Here is a 17905-nt window from a genome sequence, read left to right as displayed (position 1 = left end):
CGGTGGGGGGGTGTCTGTGCGATGAATTTCAGATCCATTTCTTTGGTTCACTCAATGTCACTCACAGCAGTTACTACTTCCCAGTCCCTCACTGCAGTCACACTGATGATTGGCCCCACCCCTTTCTACTTCCCAGTCCCTCCCTCCAGTCACTCTGATGATTGGCCCCGCCCCTTTCCTTATAGCATCCACACTGCTCAGCAACTCATCTAACAGTAAGTATAAAATTAATATTTAGGCTGCTGAAAGTTAGGGGAGGTGGGGGTTAATTTAGGGGCAGTTATGGTTAATGGGGTTAATTAAAGATGAGAGCTGGTACTGTGTTAGCCGTAGAATTACAGGAGACCAGTGGAGTTTGAATACCTTTATTGGCTAACTGAGTAAATATAGATTGCAACATGCCTGATGAAGGGACCTGAGAGGTCTTGAAAGCTTGCAATCTATATTTACTCAGTTAGCCAATAAAGGTATCATTCAAACTCCACTGGTCTCCTAGGGTTAATTAAGGGGCAGTTATGGTAAATTAAAAATTTACATTTATTTTTTTAAACGATTAATCGAAAAAATTATTGGCCAACTAATCGATTATGAAAATAATTGTTAGTTGCAGCCCTAAAGAGTATAAAGTAATAATTCAGATCTAGAAGTTGAAGTCAATCTGGGGCTAAGATGTAAACAGCCTCCCAGCAGAGGTGGTAGAGGGTAATACAGTGAGGGTATTAAACATGCATGGAATAGACATACGGCTCCTGAACCTAAGACGAGACCAACGCCTGATTAAGGTTTGAGTCTTTACAGCAGGAGAAACGGGGGACTAGACGGGGGCCGGGGGGGGCCGATCTGCCAGCAGGTTCTAGGTTTCTATCTGGAATCCCACTCACAGTCTCATTTATGTTTATTATGTATTATAATTTGTAACTATATTAAAAGTAAGGTTTGCGCACTCATTCCCTTAATAGTTAAAAGTGGGGGTAGCCTCACCTGCCCTTACAGTCTCTGCCTTCACTCACATACACCTACTCATACTCACAGCTTCTGCAGGCAAGGAGGAGGGAGACTAGAAGTGAAGAAGAAGAAGAGGAGTTATGTAACTACTCAGGAGCCAACTGCATATGCCAAGGGTCTCTCTTTTTAGGACAGTCCCGCTTTGGTCCTCAAATCCTTGTGCCCTTCTCTTTCCTTTCCCAATGCCCCTATTTCCCCCCCTGATGCCCCTCTCTCCTCCCTTGATGCCCCTCTTTTCTAGGAGGTCAGAATGTTTGCTGGGTATGAGGTTATCGCAGGGTTCTACAGCCCTAAAAGCCCCGATAATGTGTATAGAAACAGCAGGAAACGGCTTTATAAATTAAACGGGGTAAATAAACCCCATTATTCTTCTAAATGCCCCGCCAGTCACACAAATACCCCACAATAGGTGCCCCAAGTCACTTACAGAGTCTGAGTAAAGCCCGGAACCATCCGGCGTGCTGCCAGGAATGTCTGTTGTGGCGTCACGGAGTTCCTGTTCCTGCTTTCTGTGCAGATCAGGAGCACAAAGAGGAAAAATAACTGAAGCCGAGCTGGAAATAGAACGTTCTGTATCTATAGCTTCACTTTAACCCCTATAGAAAGTCTGAGGCGGAGAGAAAGTGAGAGTGTATATATATATATAGTATTATTATATGTGTTGTATTATTATATGTATTATTATTATATGTGTTACACGAATGAAAATCGCTCACCTACAGAAAGCAGCTGGAATCTCAGAGAGCGCAAGGAGTCTCACATGATCCGGCCGCCTGTGAGGCTGAGCAAAGTCCACGGCTTCACCTGCCACGGGAATCTGCGCGGCTCGTGTAATCGCCACGGCACACAAACCAGATTTGATCTTCGACCTTTTTATCAATTTTGTAATCAGATGGGTCTATAGTCGAGTCCCAGTGCTGTATACAGTAATATAGCCCCCCCAACACTGTATACAGTAATATAACCCCCCCAGCGCTGTATACAGTAATATAACCCCCCAGCGCTGTATACAGTAATATAACCCCCGGCACTGTATACAATAATATACCCCCATTGCGGTATACAGTAATATAACCCCCAGCGCTGTATACAGTAATATAACCCCCATCGCTGTATACAGTAATATAACCCCCATCGCGGTATACAGTAATATAACCCCCAGCGCTGTATACAGTAATATAACCCCCCAGCGCTGTATACAGTAATATAACCCCCAACACTGTATACAGTAATATAACCCCCCAGCGCTGTATACAGTAATATAACCCCCAGCGCTGTATACAGTAATATACCCCCCAGCACTGTATACAGTAATATAACCCCCAGCGCTGTATACAGTAATATAGCCCCCCCAGCACTGTATACAGTAATATAACCCCCGCGCTGTATACAGTAATGTGACAGGGCCAGGCTAGCTGGCTCATGTGTCATATGAAGTTTAGCCGGGTCATGGAGCACTTTTGTGTCCGGTTCCGTATACCGTGACCTGGTAATATTTTATAACAGGGCTCGACAAATGGCGCCTAGGTTTTGTCAGCCTCTTACATCCATAAAAAAATGTGGATGGCCGAGCCTGAGACCCCTCCCACGGAGTGATCCTGTAGGCTGAAACCGCGGTTGCTGCAAAACCAGGAATCGTGTTATCAGCTGCCACAGGCAGCTTCAGGGAAGGGGGTTGTGTGTTGATTGGTTCCCCACACAAGTGTGGGGACCTGACCCAACACCCCCCTGCTGCCTGATCGCTCCATGAGAGCGGCAGGGCAGCGTTAACCCCTTCAATGCCACGATCGCGGCATTTAGGGGTTAATTCCCGTTTTGTACGGGGCTCTGCTACTGGTGGTCTGCCTGGAAGCCCAGGCAGACCAGCAACAGCAAAAACGAGCCCCCCCACAAGCCCTTTGATGATTCCTGTAGGCATGGAAGCCTACAGCAGTCATCAAAGACTCCCCCCTGCAATGGCTGCTCTATAGACCAGTAATTGCGTCCCAGCTGCCAGAGGCAGCTTCAGGGACAGGGGAGAAGGTTCTTTGGTCTCCACATGAGTGTGGAGGGCAGCCCCAACACCCCACTGCTGCCTGATCGCTCCATGAGAGCGACAGTGCAGCGTTAACCCCTTCAATGCCACACTTGTGTATGACACATTCGTGGCATTGCAGGGGTTAACATTTTTCCCCACAACCTTGTGGGGACTAAATATCAGTCAATGCTGTGCTCCAATGGAACATCAGCATCGAAAGAGTTAAAAAAAAAAATAATTAACAATAAAAAAAAAAACAGCACTGACCTGAAAGTCCAGGGTGCTTCCAGGTCAAATGCTGTGAGTTTAGTAAGTGGGCTGATGATGATCCAATCCCTCCTAACCAACTGTTAGTTTTAAAAAAATCCTGGCTCCTAACTTTTTTACCTGGTGCCGAGATTCACAACAAATTTGTCAAGCCCTGTTTTATAAGACGTTTTATTGTGTATTCGGCCCAGAGACTGATGTGGCTGCAGCTCCAGCCTTCAAAGAGACGATCCTATAATCTGGCTGGGGCTCTTAATCAGCCAACACAGCCCTGTCTGCCCAGACGGCACCCGCACTACAGGGGGAATAACACAGGTGGGGGAACCTATTGTATTCTGTAATCCCCTCACCTGATACATCCCCTGTATACTGATGGGATTTGTGATGGGATGTGGCTGATGGGATTGGGGGTTGGGTTCGGTACACATTGCATTGAGATGGTATATAAGTTCTGTGTGTTTGTAATAAAGAGAGTTCTTCTTGGTTTACTACGAATGGTGGTCTGGATAATCCGTGGATAGCTGAGTGCGATCCGTATGAGGGACTGACTGGTGATTCCTCAGCCCTCAAACAGGGGGACCCAGCCTTGGGTACGGTGACCCTGTAACATTGGTGGCAGCGGTGGGATGAATCCCACGACTTGGGTGAAATCCAAACCACCAACTGGGATTGCAGACGAGAGACACCAAGAGAGCTCCTGGAGGTTTGTAGCAAAGGAAAGGCTACTCTGATTGCGGACTGCAGAGAGATGGACCGGCACCAGGATGCCCCAGAGGAGAGCCTCGGACTGAGTGCTCTACAAAAGAACATTCTATGGCACCTATCCCTGTACCCAGGAGGGGCTACATCGGAGCAAGTGACGGCGGTGATTAAAATGTGTCACCAGGAACTGAGCCAGAGTGGGTCTGTATCTCCCAGACTAGGGGAACAGACCCCCAAAATATCATACCAGGATATCCAACCCTTCCGAGAACCAGAGGATGAGAGAGACCGGGTTACAGCCGAGGTGTGTGAGCTGGAACACCAGCAATGGCAGTTAGAGTCTGCGCCTGCAGACTGGAGGGATGATTTCTCCCATCCCCACTTTGAAACGTACTGGGCACAATACTGGACAATGTGGGATCTACGAGTTCCACTCCTGGGGGAGAACCCGTTGCCGGAGTGGGAAGACGAATTGAGGGGTCTCATATATGCAGAGCTCGACCTCCAGAGCCGCTACCAGGGATTCTCCCAGCAGTTAGCAGGTGAAGACCACAGCGACCCTCTGATGCTGTATAGCCCCATCGACCCAGGACTGATATATGATGCCTTCCAATTTGACTCGTCCTTCGGAAGCCCCTGCCAGTACCGCAGGGATACAATCTGGGACAACCGTGCAGAAGTCCTGGTTTATGCTATTCCCCCCGAGCTGGAGGCTGTTATGGATTGCCTGGTCCAAGAGGAATGGCAGCTCGAGAGGGACTATAAAGAATTGCTGCGGAGAGTGGAGCTTGAGGAGTTACAAGGAGACTGGGAGCATGGTACTACAACTTGCGGGAGTGGGACCGAGGTCCTCTTCACCTACTCCCCTGTATACCGATGGGATTTGTGATGGGATGTGGCTGATGGGATTGGGGGTTGGGTTCGGTGCACATTGCATTGAGATTGTATAAAGTTCTGTGTGTTTGTAATAAAGAGAGTTCTTCTTGGTTTACTACGAATGGTGGTCTGGATGATCCGTGGATAGCTGAGTGCGATCCGTATGAGGGACTGACTGGTGATTCCTCAGCCCTCAAACAGGGGTACCCAGCCTTGGGTACGCTTACCCTGTAACAAGTAATATACCCCCCCGCGCTGCATACAGTAATATACCCACCCCAGCGCTGTATACAGTAATATAACCCCCAGCGCTGTATACAGTAATATAACCCATTTTTTACATTTCACTCTATTTTCTTCTCTGCCTTAACCGCCCTCCCCAGGGGCATTTCTCTTTGACAAGTCCGGCTGTGGGCATCCCACCTTCGGAAACAGCTATGTTGCCATGGCAATAGGCGTGTGCACGTGGGGTGCACAGGAGGGGAGAAGCTGTCACACTGAAGTGACAGGCGAGTTAACGACCTGAAATCTAAATAAACGTGTCTTGGAGTCACCGACATTATTCAGAGAGTGACAGTGGCGGCCCCCTTGTGCCTTCGTTCAATATATTTACTGTGCGTGCTCTAAGTGTCCCGTTACGTTCGTCATTTACCCCAAAACCGGCGCGTCCAAGACCAGGTACCCGTCAGCCCCTACGTACAAAAAACACAGAGATAGATGGCGGGTCGTATCGAGCTCTTACTATCTCTGTATTGTATTAAGCGCTGCGTAAACTGTTGGCGCTATATTAAAGATAATAATAATATATACAGAGAGAACAATTAACGGAATTAACAAAAACACGATATGTATATATGTATATACACAGTCTGTATATGTATTCCAGGCACATTCCCTCAGATAATACGGAGTTAAATCAAGAGACATGGAATTAGAACAATGAAGCCGTTATTTAGTTACCTGCGATGAATGACGCCGACTGCCGCTCTGTGATTTGCCGGCGGAGAATGTGCAATACTGACCCCTACTGGTGACCATGAGAACTTATCACATATATGAAGTATATAAATCATACATAGTATATAGAATATAAAGATCGGCCCCCGTCTGCCTGTTTTTCCTGCTGTAAAGACTCAAACCTTAATCGTCGGTCTCGGGCATATTATACAAAATAAATGTGAAAGGCATCTCTCAATTACAATAATTTCCTTCCGTTCGAAGTAACTTTACCCCTCCTTTGAAATAAATTCCCTTAACTTTGCTAAATCACAGACTCCAGGCGTTGACGTCAGCGGGACGGGCACAGATTGTGCTTTCTGGCACCTGCAGGTACCAAGAGAATTAATGGAAAGACTGCCACCTGCATCTACAAAATTAAAAATGTATTAAAAATTAAAAATGACCAATCCTTCAGCATTTACAATAAGTATTTTTTTTTTTTTACCCAGGGGTATCTAGGAACAGAGTTAATTTGCATAGCTACATAGCATTTAAGCCACCATTAAACTCCTAGCCCATGGCATTGAGGAACAGCTTTACTGCTTTTTTGGCCCAAAATCTTATGTGATGGGCCGCTATGTCCCGTTTACCAAGTGCCCTGTGGTATATGATGGTGCTATATAAATCATTCAATAACAATCCTGAAAAGTCAATGGCATAAAAAGAATGGTCAGTAAAGGTTTGCAAGGAACTCTATGAACTCACGGCACTGAGGATGCAATTCTGCTATACGGCGGAGAAATCGCAGCGGCGACTGATGGAGTATTTGGCGGATCTCTCCGGTTTTAGGGCAGATTTGTAACCGACGCTCGCTGCTTCCTGATCACATCGAAACCAGTCAAATTCTTCCACAGTCCATCATTTTATTGCCAAACATCGAGTAACATACATCGCAGGAGGACAAAACTTAAGTCAAACATGAATTCTTTCACCTGTTTTTGGCACAAGTATTACAACCCCAGAAGCCGACGGCGTGCGCCTGACGGCACCGGTTCCTCGCACTTGCAGTTCTCGGATGAAGCTGTGGATCTGTGCCTCAAAACGCTGCAACGCACAGAGAGACAGACTCCTCTCTATGAGCTCCATTCCCGAAGACATCTAACCGCACTCAACACTGAATAAGCCCTTTTTTATTCGGTCAGCAGCGTGTAAGGGTGCGTTAACTTAACTACGCGCCTGCCAGGCACCAATACCTTGAAACATTTGGGTTCATTCCAGCCGCACGGCGATAACGTAACCCAGGAGCTGTAACGAGAAAAGCAGGGAAGACGATTCGCAGCCAAAGCTTTTTGCCACTTTGCTTAAAAGAAGCACTAAGCAAAACTGGAACGTCCTTTGTACACGATACAAATACGGTGACGCAAACAACGTCATAAAGGGGAGTTCCACTGAAATTTGGTTAATGAAAGCAAACTTGATTTTAGTGGAAAAAATGCCCCCCTTTAATGAAATGTAGCCGTTAGCTGCTGCCACGTAACAGAGCAGCTATCATTCACACTCTCGCACTTTCATTCACTCGCTCTCACTGTTAGGTATCATAAGCGATTTCGCTGCATTGTTTAAAAAGTCTCATCACCGAGAACATTCCATTTCTTTTTAGGGTTATAAGACCCCCTTTTAAACTTTTTTTTTTTTTTTTTTTTAGACAATGGGTTATGTATAGAAAGATTCAGATACAGCTTCCCATGCTGCAGTGATGTTTCAGAATTCTACAGGAAACTTTCTTGTTTTTTTCTGTTACATTGTTTTGTTGTATAAAAAGTATACGTTTTCGCTGACACATTTAAATAAATTAAAAAAAAAAGATTAAGGCCCTATGCGACATCTGAAAAATATTATAAATTTTTCCTGTCTCTGCTTTGATTGCTGCGTTGCTGGCAGTTTGTTCTGTTGGAATTGCCTTTTATATGTTATCACCCGTCTGCGTGTGATAACGTGACATACCACATGAGGTTGATAAATGGCGGCAGAGAAATCTACATCCCTTGATTTCTGCATCGAATATTCCAAGTCGGCGGGCGGCAGTAACGTTTTTAGGATTTGTCCAGCATTGACGAGTGATGGCTGAGGTCTGGAAGAGCTTGTAATATATTGAACGGGTCCAAGTTCTATCAATAATGGATCTGGCATCTGCGAGGCGCAGCCGTATATCACGTTTGGTCTGATTAAACCCAACTGCAGAGATCGGGCCTCGTAGTTCATGCAGTCTAGCTGGAGTGTCTTCACCGTTAGATGTGTCCGAGTCGTCACAGAGAAGGATTTTAGGCACAAGGTGAATTCCGAGGGGCTTCTCCGTAACATTTCTGCCCTCTGGTGCTACCTGGGATGGTGAAGGATCAGTGTCTTGAACCAGCTGCTGACGGCACAGTCTATCCTCAAAATCAGTGCAATGCCCAGGAGAAGAAACACGCTGCTGACCATGAACCCCAAAGCCTCAAAAAGGAACCTGAGGAAGAGAGAAGACAGTGATATATATATATATAGTGGGATATGGAAGACCGAGGAGTAGGAAAAAGCAAAAAAATAAAAGTTTCTAAAGATTGCAATGTTTTCAATTCTTATTTGCATCTTCATATAAACATGCAGTTTCCATGCAAACTTACTTTGGTGCAAACACTTTCCAGACCATGAGGTGGCGCCGGAGAATCATGGCTGCGCAGACGCATGACAGCAGCTGCGGGATAAAGAGGCGCATGTCAGAGGTAAGATGTATGAGAGACAGAGCTGCCCCAATATAAATGAGCGAGCTAGAAAGAGAACATTATAGAACTCATTCCAATAACCTTCCCACCCGTTACATATACCCGATATCACATATTGACTGCGTCACGTTTCCCTCTGAGCTTCGTGATCCAGTACATTAACCTATAGTATTCCTCTGCAGAGACATCCGGGGTCCCAAAAGTCTTTATTAAAATGTATTACCTCTGACTGAAGACTCCATCCTCTCTTGGACCGATGCCGTTATATCCGTTTTGCCTGGATGTATTTAGCCCATAATAAGTGTATTTCATTTTGCTGTTATATATATATATATATATATATATATATATATATATATATATTGCCATTCCCTGTCCTGCGATTCATTCTTCTGAAACACCATTTAACGTATCCCCCCCCCGTGCAATGATTTTTGGCCCCCGGGTGCCGTCCACTGACCTGCACGCCGTGGACGAAGAGGCACTTGGCCCCCAGCTGGAGCAGAGCTGCGGAGAACCGGTCTGGATTTTCTCGTAGCCTCATCTCCATCATGGGCGCCTCATCCTCCTCCGTCTTGCCTTCCCGCGGCTCGGTCTTTGCCTTCTTTCTCCTGCTGGTGGAAGCCTCGCACAGGAACGGCCAGAGGAGCAGCAGAGAGGATCCAACTTCCTCCGGATAAAACATTTAATCCATTACACAAGGTTTTTAATATATATGGATAGCTGGGCCGATCTATTCACACCTCTCATGTTTGCCACCAACATGCCCGATGGTTCCACTGACCGAGTTGTCCCTCCCACCCCACAGACTTATTCAGAGCGAAAGCCCACTTGCCGAGTCCAGTTACCTGAGAACAGAATCTGTGCGGAGAAGGTGTTGGCGGCCACGAAGATGGCGGGGATTATATTGTTGCCGTGTCCTTCCTGGAAGCCGACGAACGCCGCGTTCCAGTGAATGGCTGGGAAGACCGGCTGGTGCCCCGTGGCATAGAAGCCATGAGTGGCTGCGAGCCCCCAGGCCGTGACTGCGTACCACGGCACTGAGAACAGGTCTGAGGAAGAAATGACTGTAAATGACAAGATCTTAACAATAAATCATACAATATCTGCTGCTCCACGTATAGATTCTGGAATGTTTATGGAGCTGTGTCTCACCAATCACATGGAATCTGCCGGCAGATCGGCCCCATTCGTCTCAATTTCTCCTGCTGTAAAGAGTCAAACCTCACTGTATTACCCTCTACCACTTCTGCTGGGAGGCCTTTCCACCTATCAACCACTTTCTCAGTAAAGTAAAACGTCCTTACATTCCATTTAAGCCTTTGACCCTCTAGTGTTAGATTTTGGGCTCTTGTTCTAACATATATATATATTCAGTACGTAGCTTACCGTCCGTGTTGGGTGCAGCGCGGAGGTTGCAGACGTGGCCGTGTATATGCAGAATAATTCCGGCTTCGACAAGCAGAAGAAGAAAGGAGGGAGCGAGCCTCTCACTGTGAAGCAAGAGAAGGACGAGAGAGAGCAAAGTGAGCGTGACCAGAATGGCGGCCGAATACACGCTGCCCAGACCGTAGGCCTCCACGGCGGCCGGCTTCTTCCCTTCCTCTTCTGGCTCCCGCTGTAAGCGGCTCTTCAGCGTCCGCTGCATCTTCCTGTAAATCTGAGGGATAACGTGAAGTAACTCGGCCTGCGAGGCCGGTGCCCCTCGGTAGGTAGTTACCGTGTTATCGGCCTCATAGTCCCGGCTCCTCTTCATGAACACCGTCACGGGGCTGCATAATACGAGCAGGAGACCCAGCCCTGCCAAGCAGTATATGGCTCTAGGAAAGGCCACGAGGGCCAGCTGGGTGAGCTCACGCAGCCTGGCAAAACTATCCTCGGCCCCTGAGCCCAGAGCCCAATAGCAAGAGATGGCCAAAGCCACCAAAGGAAGACCCCAACGTACATACAGCACGAGCGGCGAGGGGCTGTTGAGGTTTCCATAATGCTGCATCCACTTTCTAACCAGATAGACGATAGCGCCCAGGCACAGCACACACACCAGGTAGGAGAGATTCTTCGTCTGGGGGTCCTGTACGCTGGATAGCGGTGCCAAAAACGGGGAGGGCTGGCAGTCCGGGGTTTCCTCGCGGCAGTTATGAAAGATCGCCGAGAGGCGGACGCAGAACGTCAAGGCCGCCAGCAGCCCCAAGAGACGCGGACCGTCCTTCTTGTAGTTCGGACTGAGGGAAGGTTTCAGAGACTCGCTCCCAAACGGGGTGAAGGTGGGTAGAGTTAATCTGCCATCCCAGTAAACCGTGACTACTGTCACGGTTAGTAACGAAGTCAAAAGGAAGGGAGCCACGTGCCCCTCGGCCACTACAAAGCTGTCTGAAAACAGAGAGCAACATCGAAAGAAAAGAATTACGCAAGTGACGGAAAGCAGAGGAAAAGCGGTAGGTGAACGTGGCTTGGCTTTCGCGAATCTCTGCTTCCTGAAATAGTAGAAGAAGCTCAGCTGAGAGGCAAACGAGACCAAACCGCATAAGGAGACAGGATCCAATTCAACCACCGAGGCCCATGCGCATACCCAGAGCAAAGCGGCTGCACCCAGAGACCACATTACAGGGAAAGCCAGCAGATACTTGTATGAGAAACTGAAGGCCGTGCAGGTCTCTGCCACCAGGTAACAAACGAGGCAGCACAGACAGAGAGTGAGGCAGCCGGCCAGCATATGCACAGGGTGGAAGCGGGCCCAGGACTCCATGCACATGGATCTGGCCTCCAGGAGGTAGGACTGCAGTCTGGGAAGCAGCTTCTGGAGAAGGACTTCAAGCTCTAACTCGGTGACCAAGTTCTTGCTCCACTCGGACATCACGTCGTCGTACTCCCCTGTGACCGAGGAGAATACGTCCCTCAAACGTCTCACCTTCTCGGGGGGCAGATCCCCGGCAGCCAAAGAGTACGAATGCAAGAAGCGGTCTACCTAAAGCAGGAAGACAAGATGGTGACCTCAGCTGACGGAAGTCAAACACGGACAACGGAGCACATAACGAACATCATGTACACGGCACAGAAACGGCAGCGGATATCAGTACAGCAAAATATTCTGACCTAGATTAACAACTAAAATGTGATTAATTTTATGTATAAAATAATTCTAGTGCAAAGTCTAGAATGTGATCACCATAGCAACCATTCCATTGGTTGCTACGATGAGGAGACTAGTTTCCAAACTTTGCATCAGAATCACTTCATATATATAGCCTGGTTCATTGAGGGTAAAAGGAGTGACACGGAGAATTTGAGAAGTATCTGAAAGGAGAAAGGATTTTATTACTGCCACTAAATATAGGAAGCTGCCAGGGAGGCTCTTCCTTACCATCACATACAAAGTTTATTTTTAAAATACATTATAGAAATGCTCACTTAAATACCTTGACAAATATAACATTTCCCGTTCTTTGGATGTACGATAAAGAAACATTGCCCGGGGGTTTATTAAGGCTAATATAACAGATATGGTTACGTCACCAACCACCACGTGTATAACAACCAGACACGGATTTACCTGCCATGCGTTGATCTGATACGCGGCTGCCTTGGCGCGGACTGAGGAGAACAGATCTTCCATGACGGCTCCCAGGTTACTGTACGGGATGGGAACTCCCAGCAGGAGAGACAGACTTGGAACCAGGTTCACCTGAGGGACGGGTTCCGGGTCCTAAAAGGCCACGGACACAAGCAAATGACTTCACAACAGCCATAGAAAATGTATGGATCGCAGTGTAAGCCTATAACGGACACACGGATTGGTAGAGCCTTCCTTTACAGGGCAAGGTACAGCTGAACCAGCTTACATACAACACGTGTGAAACATCAGATGCATTACAATAGATGTCACCAGGACTACCGCCTCCAGACACAGGAGTACCTGTATTTAATGCTGTGATCCACCATACAGTAAAGTTACATTTTAGCCCAAAACGTTTACACCCCTCTGGTGAGACACCGAGGTTATTTGAATAGACCGGGAACATGGAACAGCTGAAAGGCCCCCATTACGTGCAAGAGGTCACGACTACAGCCTTATAATGAAGCCAAACATAAAGAAGCACTTAATTATCAGCCACGGGTCTCTTTGAGCCGGTCTAATGCTCTCTCAGTACCGTTTCCAGGTTGCCGTCAAACAGCGGTGCTTTGCTGTACAGGAACAAAGCGGCCGTGACCTCCTTTTCGCTGTCTCCTCCGTGGTCTCCAGTGTCGGTCATCCCGTGATCTCCAGCCACCACCAGCAGTGTCTTCTCATCCAGGTGCTCTATCAGAGAGCTAAGCATAGAAAGGATGAAGGATGGACAGTTCCATAAGAGCTCTGCCACTTCTGTTATATCAGCAGAACAGAGGAAGATAAAATTGATGTTCTATTCCTGTGAGTCTCCCATATTCATGAAAAATTACAGTTTATGAGATCACCAGAGCTTTAAAAAATTATAATTATCTCCCAGAAACAAACAGAAACCTGAATGATGGTCAAATAGAAAAAAAGCCAAAGGCAGCTGATTTACAACAGTGTCTAAGAGCTGCGATTCTAACCGTCTCAGGATATCCCCTTAAACTACATAGTTTGGCATCAGGACAGCAGGGACCTACCTTATCATCTGGTTCATCTGTGTTAGTTTTTTAGCGGTCTCTGGGTGGTCCGGTCCATGCTTATGACCACAGTGATCGACGCCGAGGAAATGGGCTATCAGGACATCCCAGTCTCCTCCATCCACTGTGTAAAGGAATGGTAAGAAATTGCGTAAACATCCACAAGTTTCCCACCCAGAGGAGAGATGAACCCCACCAGGCCTGTGTCGAAGGATCCCAAGATGTTCCCTTAACTCACCAGTTGGGTAGAGGTGCCTCAGGATCCCATCATCCACTGTATGGAGGTCCTTGACGTTGAAGGAAGGGAAAAAATAGGATTTGTGGAATTTTTTGGGAAATAAGCCATCCCACGTGTCATCCCCCATAAAGACAACTCTCCTTCCTACAAAAAGATGTAACGGGTGAATTTCAAAACGCTTGGGGCAGCAAAGGACAACCTTTTGTATTTGAGAGAAGACATCACAGCAAAAGCTCTGTAATTTGGTTAAATGCACAGAAACACACGTTTTATAATATCAGGTAAAAATGATTAAAATCCCTCTCAGGCAGAGTTTATAGGGGCACGTTTGCCCTGCGCCCCTTTGCCAAGCATTAAAAATAACACAAATATCCACATTTACAAAGATGAAAGACAAATGTATTGTTTAGCCGCTATACGGGTTCCATACGGGCACCACCGTTACTAAAGAACCCATTCAATTTGTCCCAGGTTCCAACCCGCCAACCCATTGGTGCTCATCTCAGCAATTCTGAATGCTTCAATATCACGGACTCTGTAAAAGATCTCAGCAGAGCCAAGACCCCAACGAGCCAAACTCCCAAATAACCAGATAATGCCCCCCGGGATTCTGTCCTCACCATTCTGCACCAGTTGATGGATCAGGTTGTCCTCCTGAATGGCATAACTGGCAAAGTTGCTGCCCACATCAACAAATGTTGGCAGAGACCCAGTGGTCAGACCCTTAATCCTCTGCATGGTTGTGGTGGGAGGGTCGGCCCTGAAAGGGTATAATCTGGCATGTTTAGGCTGGGACTGAGTGAGCTGATGTATAACCGCCATCTTGTTTTGAAACGGCTTGGGGCTGGCGTTTCTGGGGTCATATTTGGCAAAGTCGTACTTCAAAGCGTCTACGATGACAACCACTGCCTTCTCGAACTTGCGTGGGAGCCAGCAGTCGCCTTGCCGGGACCCTGAAGAAGGGCGTTCGGAGCACGAGCTCTGGTTGTTGAGCTCAATTCTCATAAGAAGGAATCCACTCGTGAAAAGCCAGATGCTTAAACAGAAAAGGAGCGAGAGCCAGCCTAAAAAGAGGACCACCGGAGCTCTCTTCATCCCGCAAGATCTAAATAAATGAAAAATAAAAAGGGCGGTCACGACACGAGGCGTCTCACAAGGAGCTATTCACCATCATAAGAGAAACAGCGTGGAGACCCCAAGTGAACAGCTGCCCCAGTGATAGGTTGCGGGGGGGGGGGGATTTGTTACTTGTCAGGTGGTTTTCTTTACTAGCCCAAATTTCAGGACATTTACATCCTACACCAATGGTCAAGGACTGACTTTAATGAAAACCCCAACGCCATTGGGATATAATTAAACTGAGAGTTAGCAGGAGAGGTGAACATCGAACTCCAAGGGTGCTTCTCCCGCAGAAAGGGCTGAGCTGGCCCTGAATAATGTATAGTTTATAGACTTATATAGAATGTATGATGTAAATCCTTCACAACGCACAGCGATGCAGCGTCAGGAAGTGTTTGATTTATGGATACATCCTCTTTGGTGCAGGCACCTCGTTTAGGTGATATAAAGAGGCTTCGCTGCCCCCCGCCCTAGTATTAATATAAACATTCCCCCCCCCCCCCCTAAAACATGGATCCTCGTTGCTCATAAAAAGATTATTCGGCTTGTATTGTTGAAGGTCGAGTCACGGCTATCAGCCCTGCGGGAACCTGAAGGAGCGGAGATAAGAGAACAAAGGATGCTGAGCTGACCTTGGGCAGGAGAGACTCGGTAACAAGGACTAGTAGTCCTTAACCAGGAGCGGTCAGTGCCTCGGCCGGCAGCAGGACGCGGCATGGAACACACTGGAAATCACAATCTCCGTGCAAAGAATTCTAGAAGCCCACCTCCGGCCCAGCTGGCCCACTTATTACCCCAATACCTGGGGCACAAAAACCCGCCATTACCATAACTGCTCCTAGCTAATCAGGTGGTGACAGCAACTACCATCTATCGTTTTTTATAGCGCCATCATATTCCATAGCGCTGTACAACGGGTAGACAGGTCATAAGTAGTATATAACAATGTGTAGTATAAAACAACCCCTCCCCCAATGTCAGCTAAAAGTTCATGCACCAATAAACTCAATGAGCTCTCTTCTTCTAGAAAATCTAACCCTGACTCTTCCAGGTGATGGGAGTTGTAGTCCAGTAATAGATGGAGATCTGCCTACCAGCCGATGCTGCTACTTGGCAAACATCATATTGCACCGGAGCTCTGCTGATGAACTCTTTATTATATACTGCATGCACGGGTTACATTCAGTGCAAATACCTGGGGCCTGCAGGAGATACAACTCCCACTGCGCTCAGCCAGATTTAGCAGCCAGAGGGCCACTGCCTCCCCTGCCTGTGGCTGAAATCATTATGGTCAGAGTACCCGGCCTGTAGTGGTGTACAGCGCTGAGTACACCTGGGTGACAGGTGTTATACTCACCCACCCGGCGCCCGAAGCAGCCAGAGTCCTCCTCACATTGAGCCGAGGTCAGAGAAACCCGGAAGAGCTGGAACAACGTCACCAGGGTAACGGAGCAGCAAGACGGAGACCTGGGCTAGACAGGCAAAAACCATAGACGTGGGAAGAACAGATTGACCCTTCTTGGAGATCAGTTAATGACAGCGGCACCTGATGGCCGAGCTGTGATACAGCCGGGAGAACAGGTCACAGACCGGTGTATGCCGGGCTGAGGGGTCACAGACCGGAGGGGCAGAGCTGGGACGGGTTTTAGGGGTCAAATACCGGTGGGGCAGAGCCGGGCCGAGGGGTCACAGACCAGAGGGGCAGAGCTGGGACAGGTTTAGGTTAAGATACACTGCTAATTTTAGCTGATGAAAATAAACTATTTTTTTGTTATATTTTTGATTTTTTTGCTTTTTACATTTTGTTGAAACTGGTTTCTCTGATCGTGACATCACTGCATAATTATTTGAAAATGTTACCTTTTAAAAATTTTTCCATTTCTTTATATTTTACTAATCACATTGTGATTAGAAAGCTGGGCTCCATTGACTTGCATGGTTGGATGCAGTACCTGTATTCAGCCTGCAAGGGCAGCCAGAGTTCTCAGGAGGGTCTGGATGCAAAGTCTCTCACAGTGGAGCTTGTGACAGCTCTCCTTATCCTGGGGTGGGTTTTCTGTGTTGCTGAAAGCCTTACAATCAAGGCATAATATAATATGAGGAATATACAGGGGGATATAACGGGTTATAAGGACGGGATTAGTTATACGGCCGGAGAGTATATAATATATAATGTGAGGAATATACAGGGATATAACGGGTTATAAGGACGGGATTAGTTATACGGCCGGAGAGTATATAATATATAATATGAGGAATATACAGGGATATAACGGGTTATAAGGACGGGATTAGTTATACGGCCGGAGAGTATATAATATATAATATGAGGAATATACAGGGATATAACGGGTTATAAGGACGGGATTAGTTATACGGCCGGAGAGTATATAATATATAATATGAGGAATATACAGGATATAACGGGTTATAAGGATGGGATTAGTTATACGGGGGAGAGTATATAATATGAGGAATATACAGGATATAACGGGTTATAAGGATGGGATTAGTTATACGGCCGGGGAGTGTATAATATATAATATGAGGAATATACAGGGATATAACGGGTTATAAGGATGGGATTAGTTATATGGGGGAGAGTATATAATATATAATATGAGGAATATACAGGATATAACAGGTTATAAGGACGGGATTAGTTATACGGGGGAGAGTATATAATATATAATATGAGGAATATACAGGATATAACGGGTTATAAGGACGGGATTAGTTATACGGCCGGGGAGTGTATAATATATAATATGAGGAATATACAGGGATATAACGGGTTATAAGGATGGGATTAGTTATACGGGGGAGAGTATATAATATGAGGAATATACAGGATATAACGGGTTATAAGGACGGGATTAGTTATACGGGGGAGAGTATATAATATATAATATGAGGAATATACAGGATATAACGGGTTATAAGGATGGGATTAGTTATACGGCCGGGGAGTGTATAATATATAATATGAGGAATATACAGGGATATAACGGGTTATAAGGACGGGATTAGTTATACGGCCGGAGAGTATATAATATATAATATGAGGAATATACAGGGATATAACGGGTTATAAGGACGGGATTAGTTATACGGCCGGAGAGTATATAATATATAATATGAGGAATATACAGGGATATAACGGGTTATAAGGACGGGATTAGTTATACGGCCGGAGAGTATATAATATATATAATATGCGGAATATACAGGGATATAACGGGTTATAAGGACAGGATTAGTTATACGGGGGAGAGTATATTTTATATAATATGAGGAATATAACCCGTTATTAAGGACAGGATTAGTGAGAGGTTGATGACCCAGAGTGAA

At 46.6% G+C, this 17905-nt stretch overlaps 1 protein-coding gene across 1 annotated transcript in view; it reads right to left on the bottom strand.

The window, feature by feature from the left end:
* LOC149276641 (transitional endoplasmic reticulum ATPase) overlaps positions 1-14530 on the bottom strand; it is a 58730-nt gene extending 44200 nt beyond the window's left edge. Inside the window, exons 1-6 of the mRNA XM_089503396.1 lie at positions 14056-14530; positions 13436-13579; positions 13198-13321; positions 12717-12876; positions 12119-12271; positions 10446-11533 (exon numbers count right to left, since the gene is read on the bottom strand). Coding sequence (XP_089359522.1) covers positions 10446-11533; positions 12119-12271; positions 12717-12876; positions 13198-13321; positions 13436-13579; positions 14056-14530 — 2144 coding nt within the window. The remainder of the gene's footprint in view (positions 1-10445; positions 11534-12118; positions 12272-12716; positions 12877-13197; positions 13322-13435; positions 13580-14055) is intronic.
* Positions 14531-17905: the final 3375 nt, after the last annotated feature.

Source organism: Sceloporus occidentalis, unplaced genomic scaffold (assembly GCF_023333645.1).
Source record: "Sceloporus occidentalis isolate IW3139 unplaced genomic scaffold, rSceOcc1.0.p SCAF_232, whole genome shotgun sequence".
In the NCBI taxonomy this organism is placed as follows: Eukaryota; Metazoa; Chordata; class Lepidosauria; order Squamata; family Phrynosomatidae; genus Sceloporus; species Sceloporus occidentalis.
This window is presented reverse-complemented; position numbering and strand designations above follow the sequence as displayed.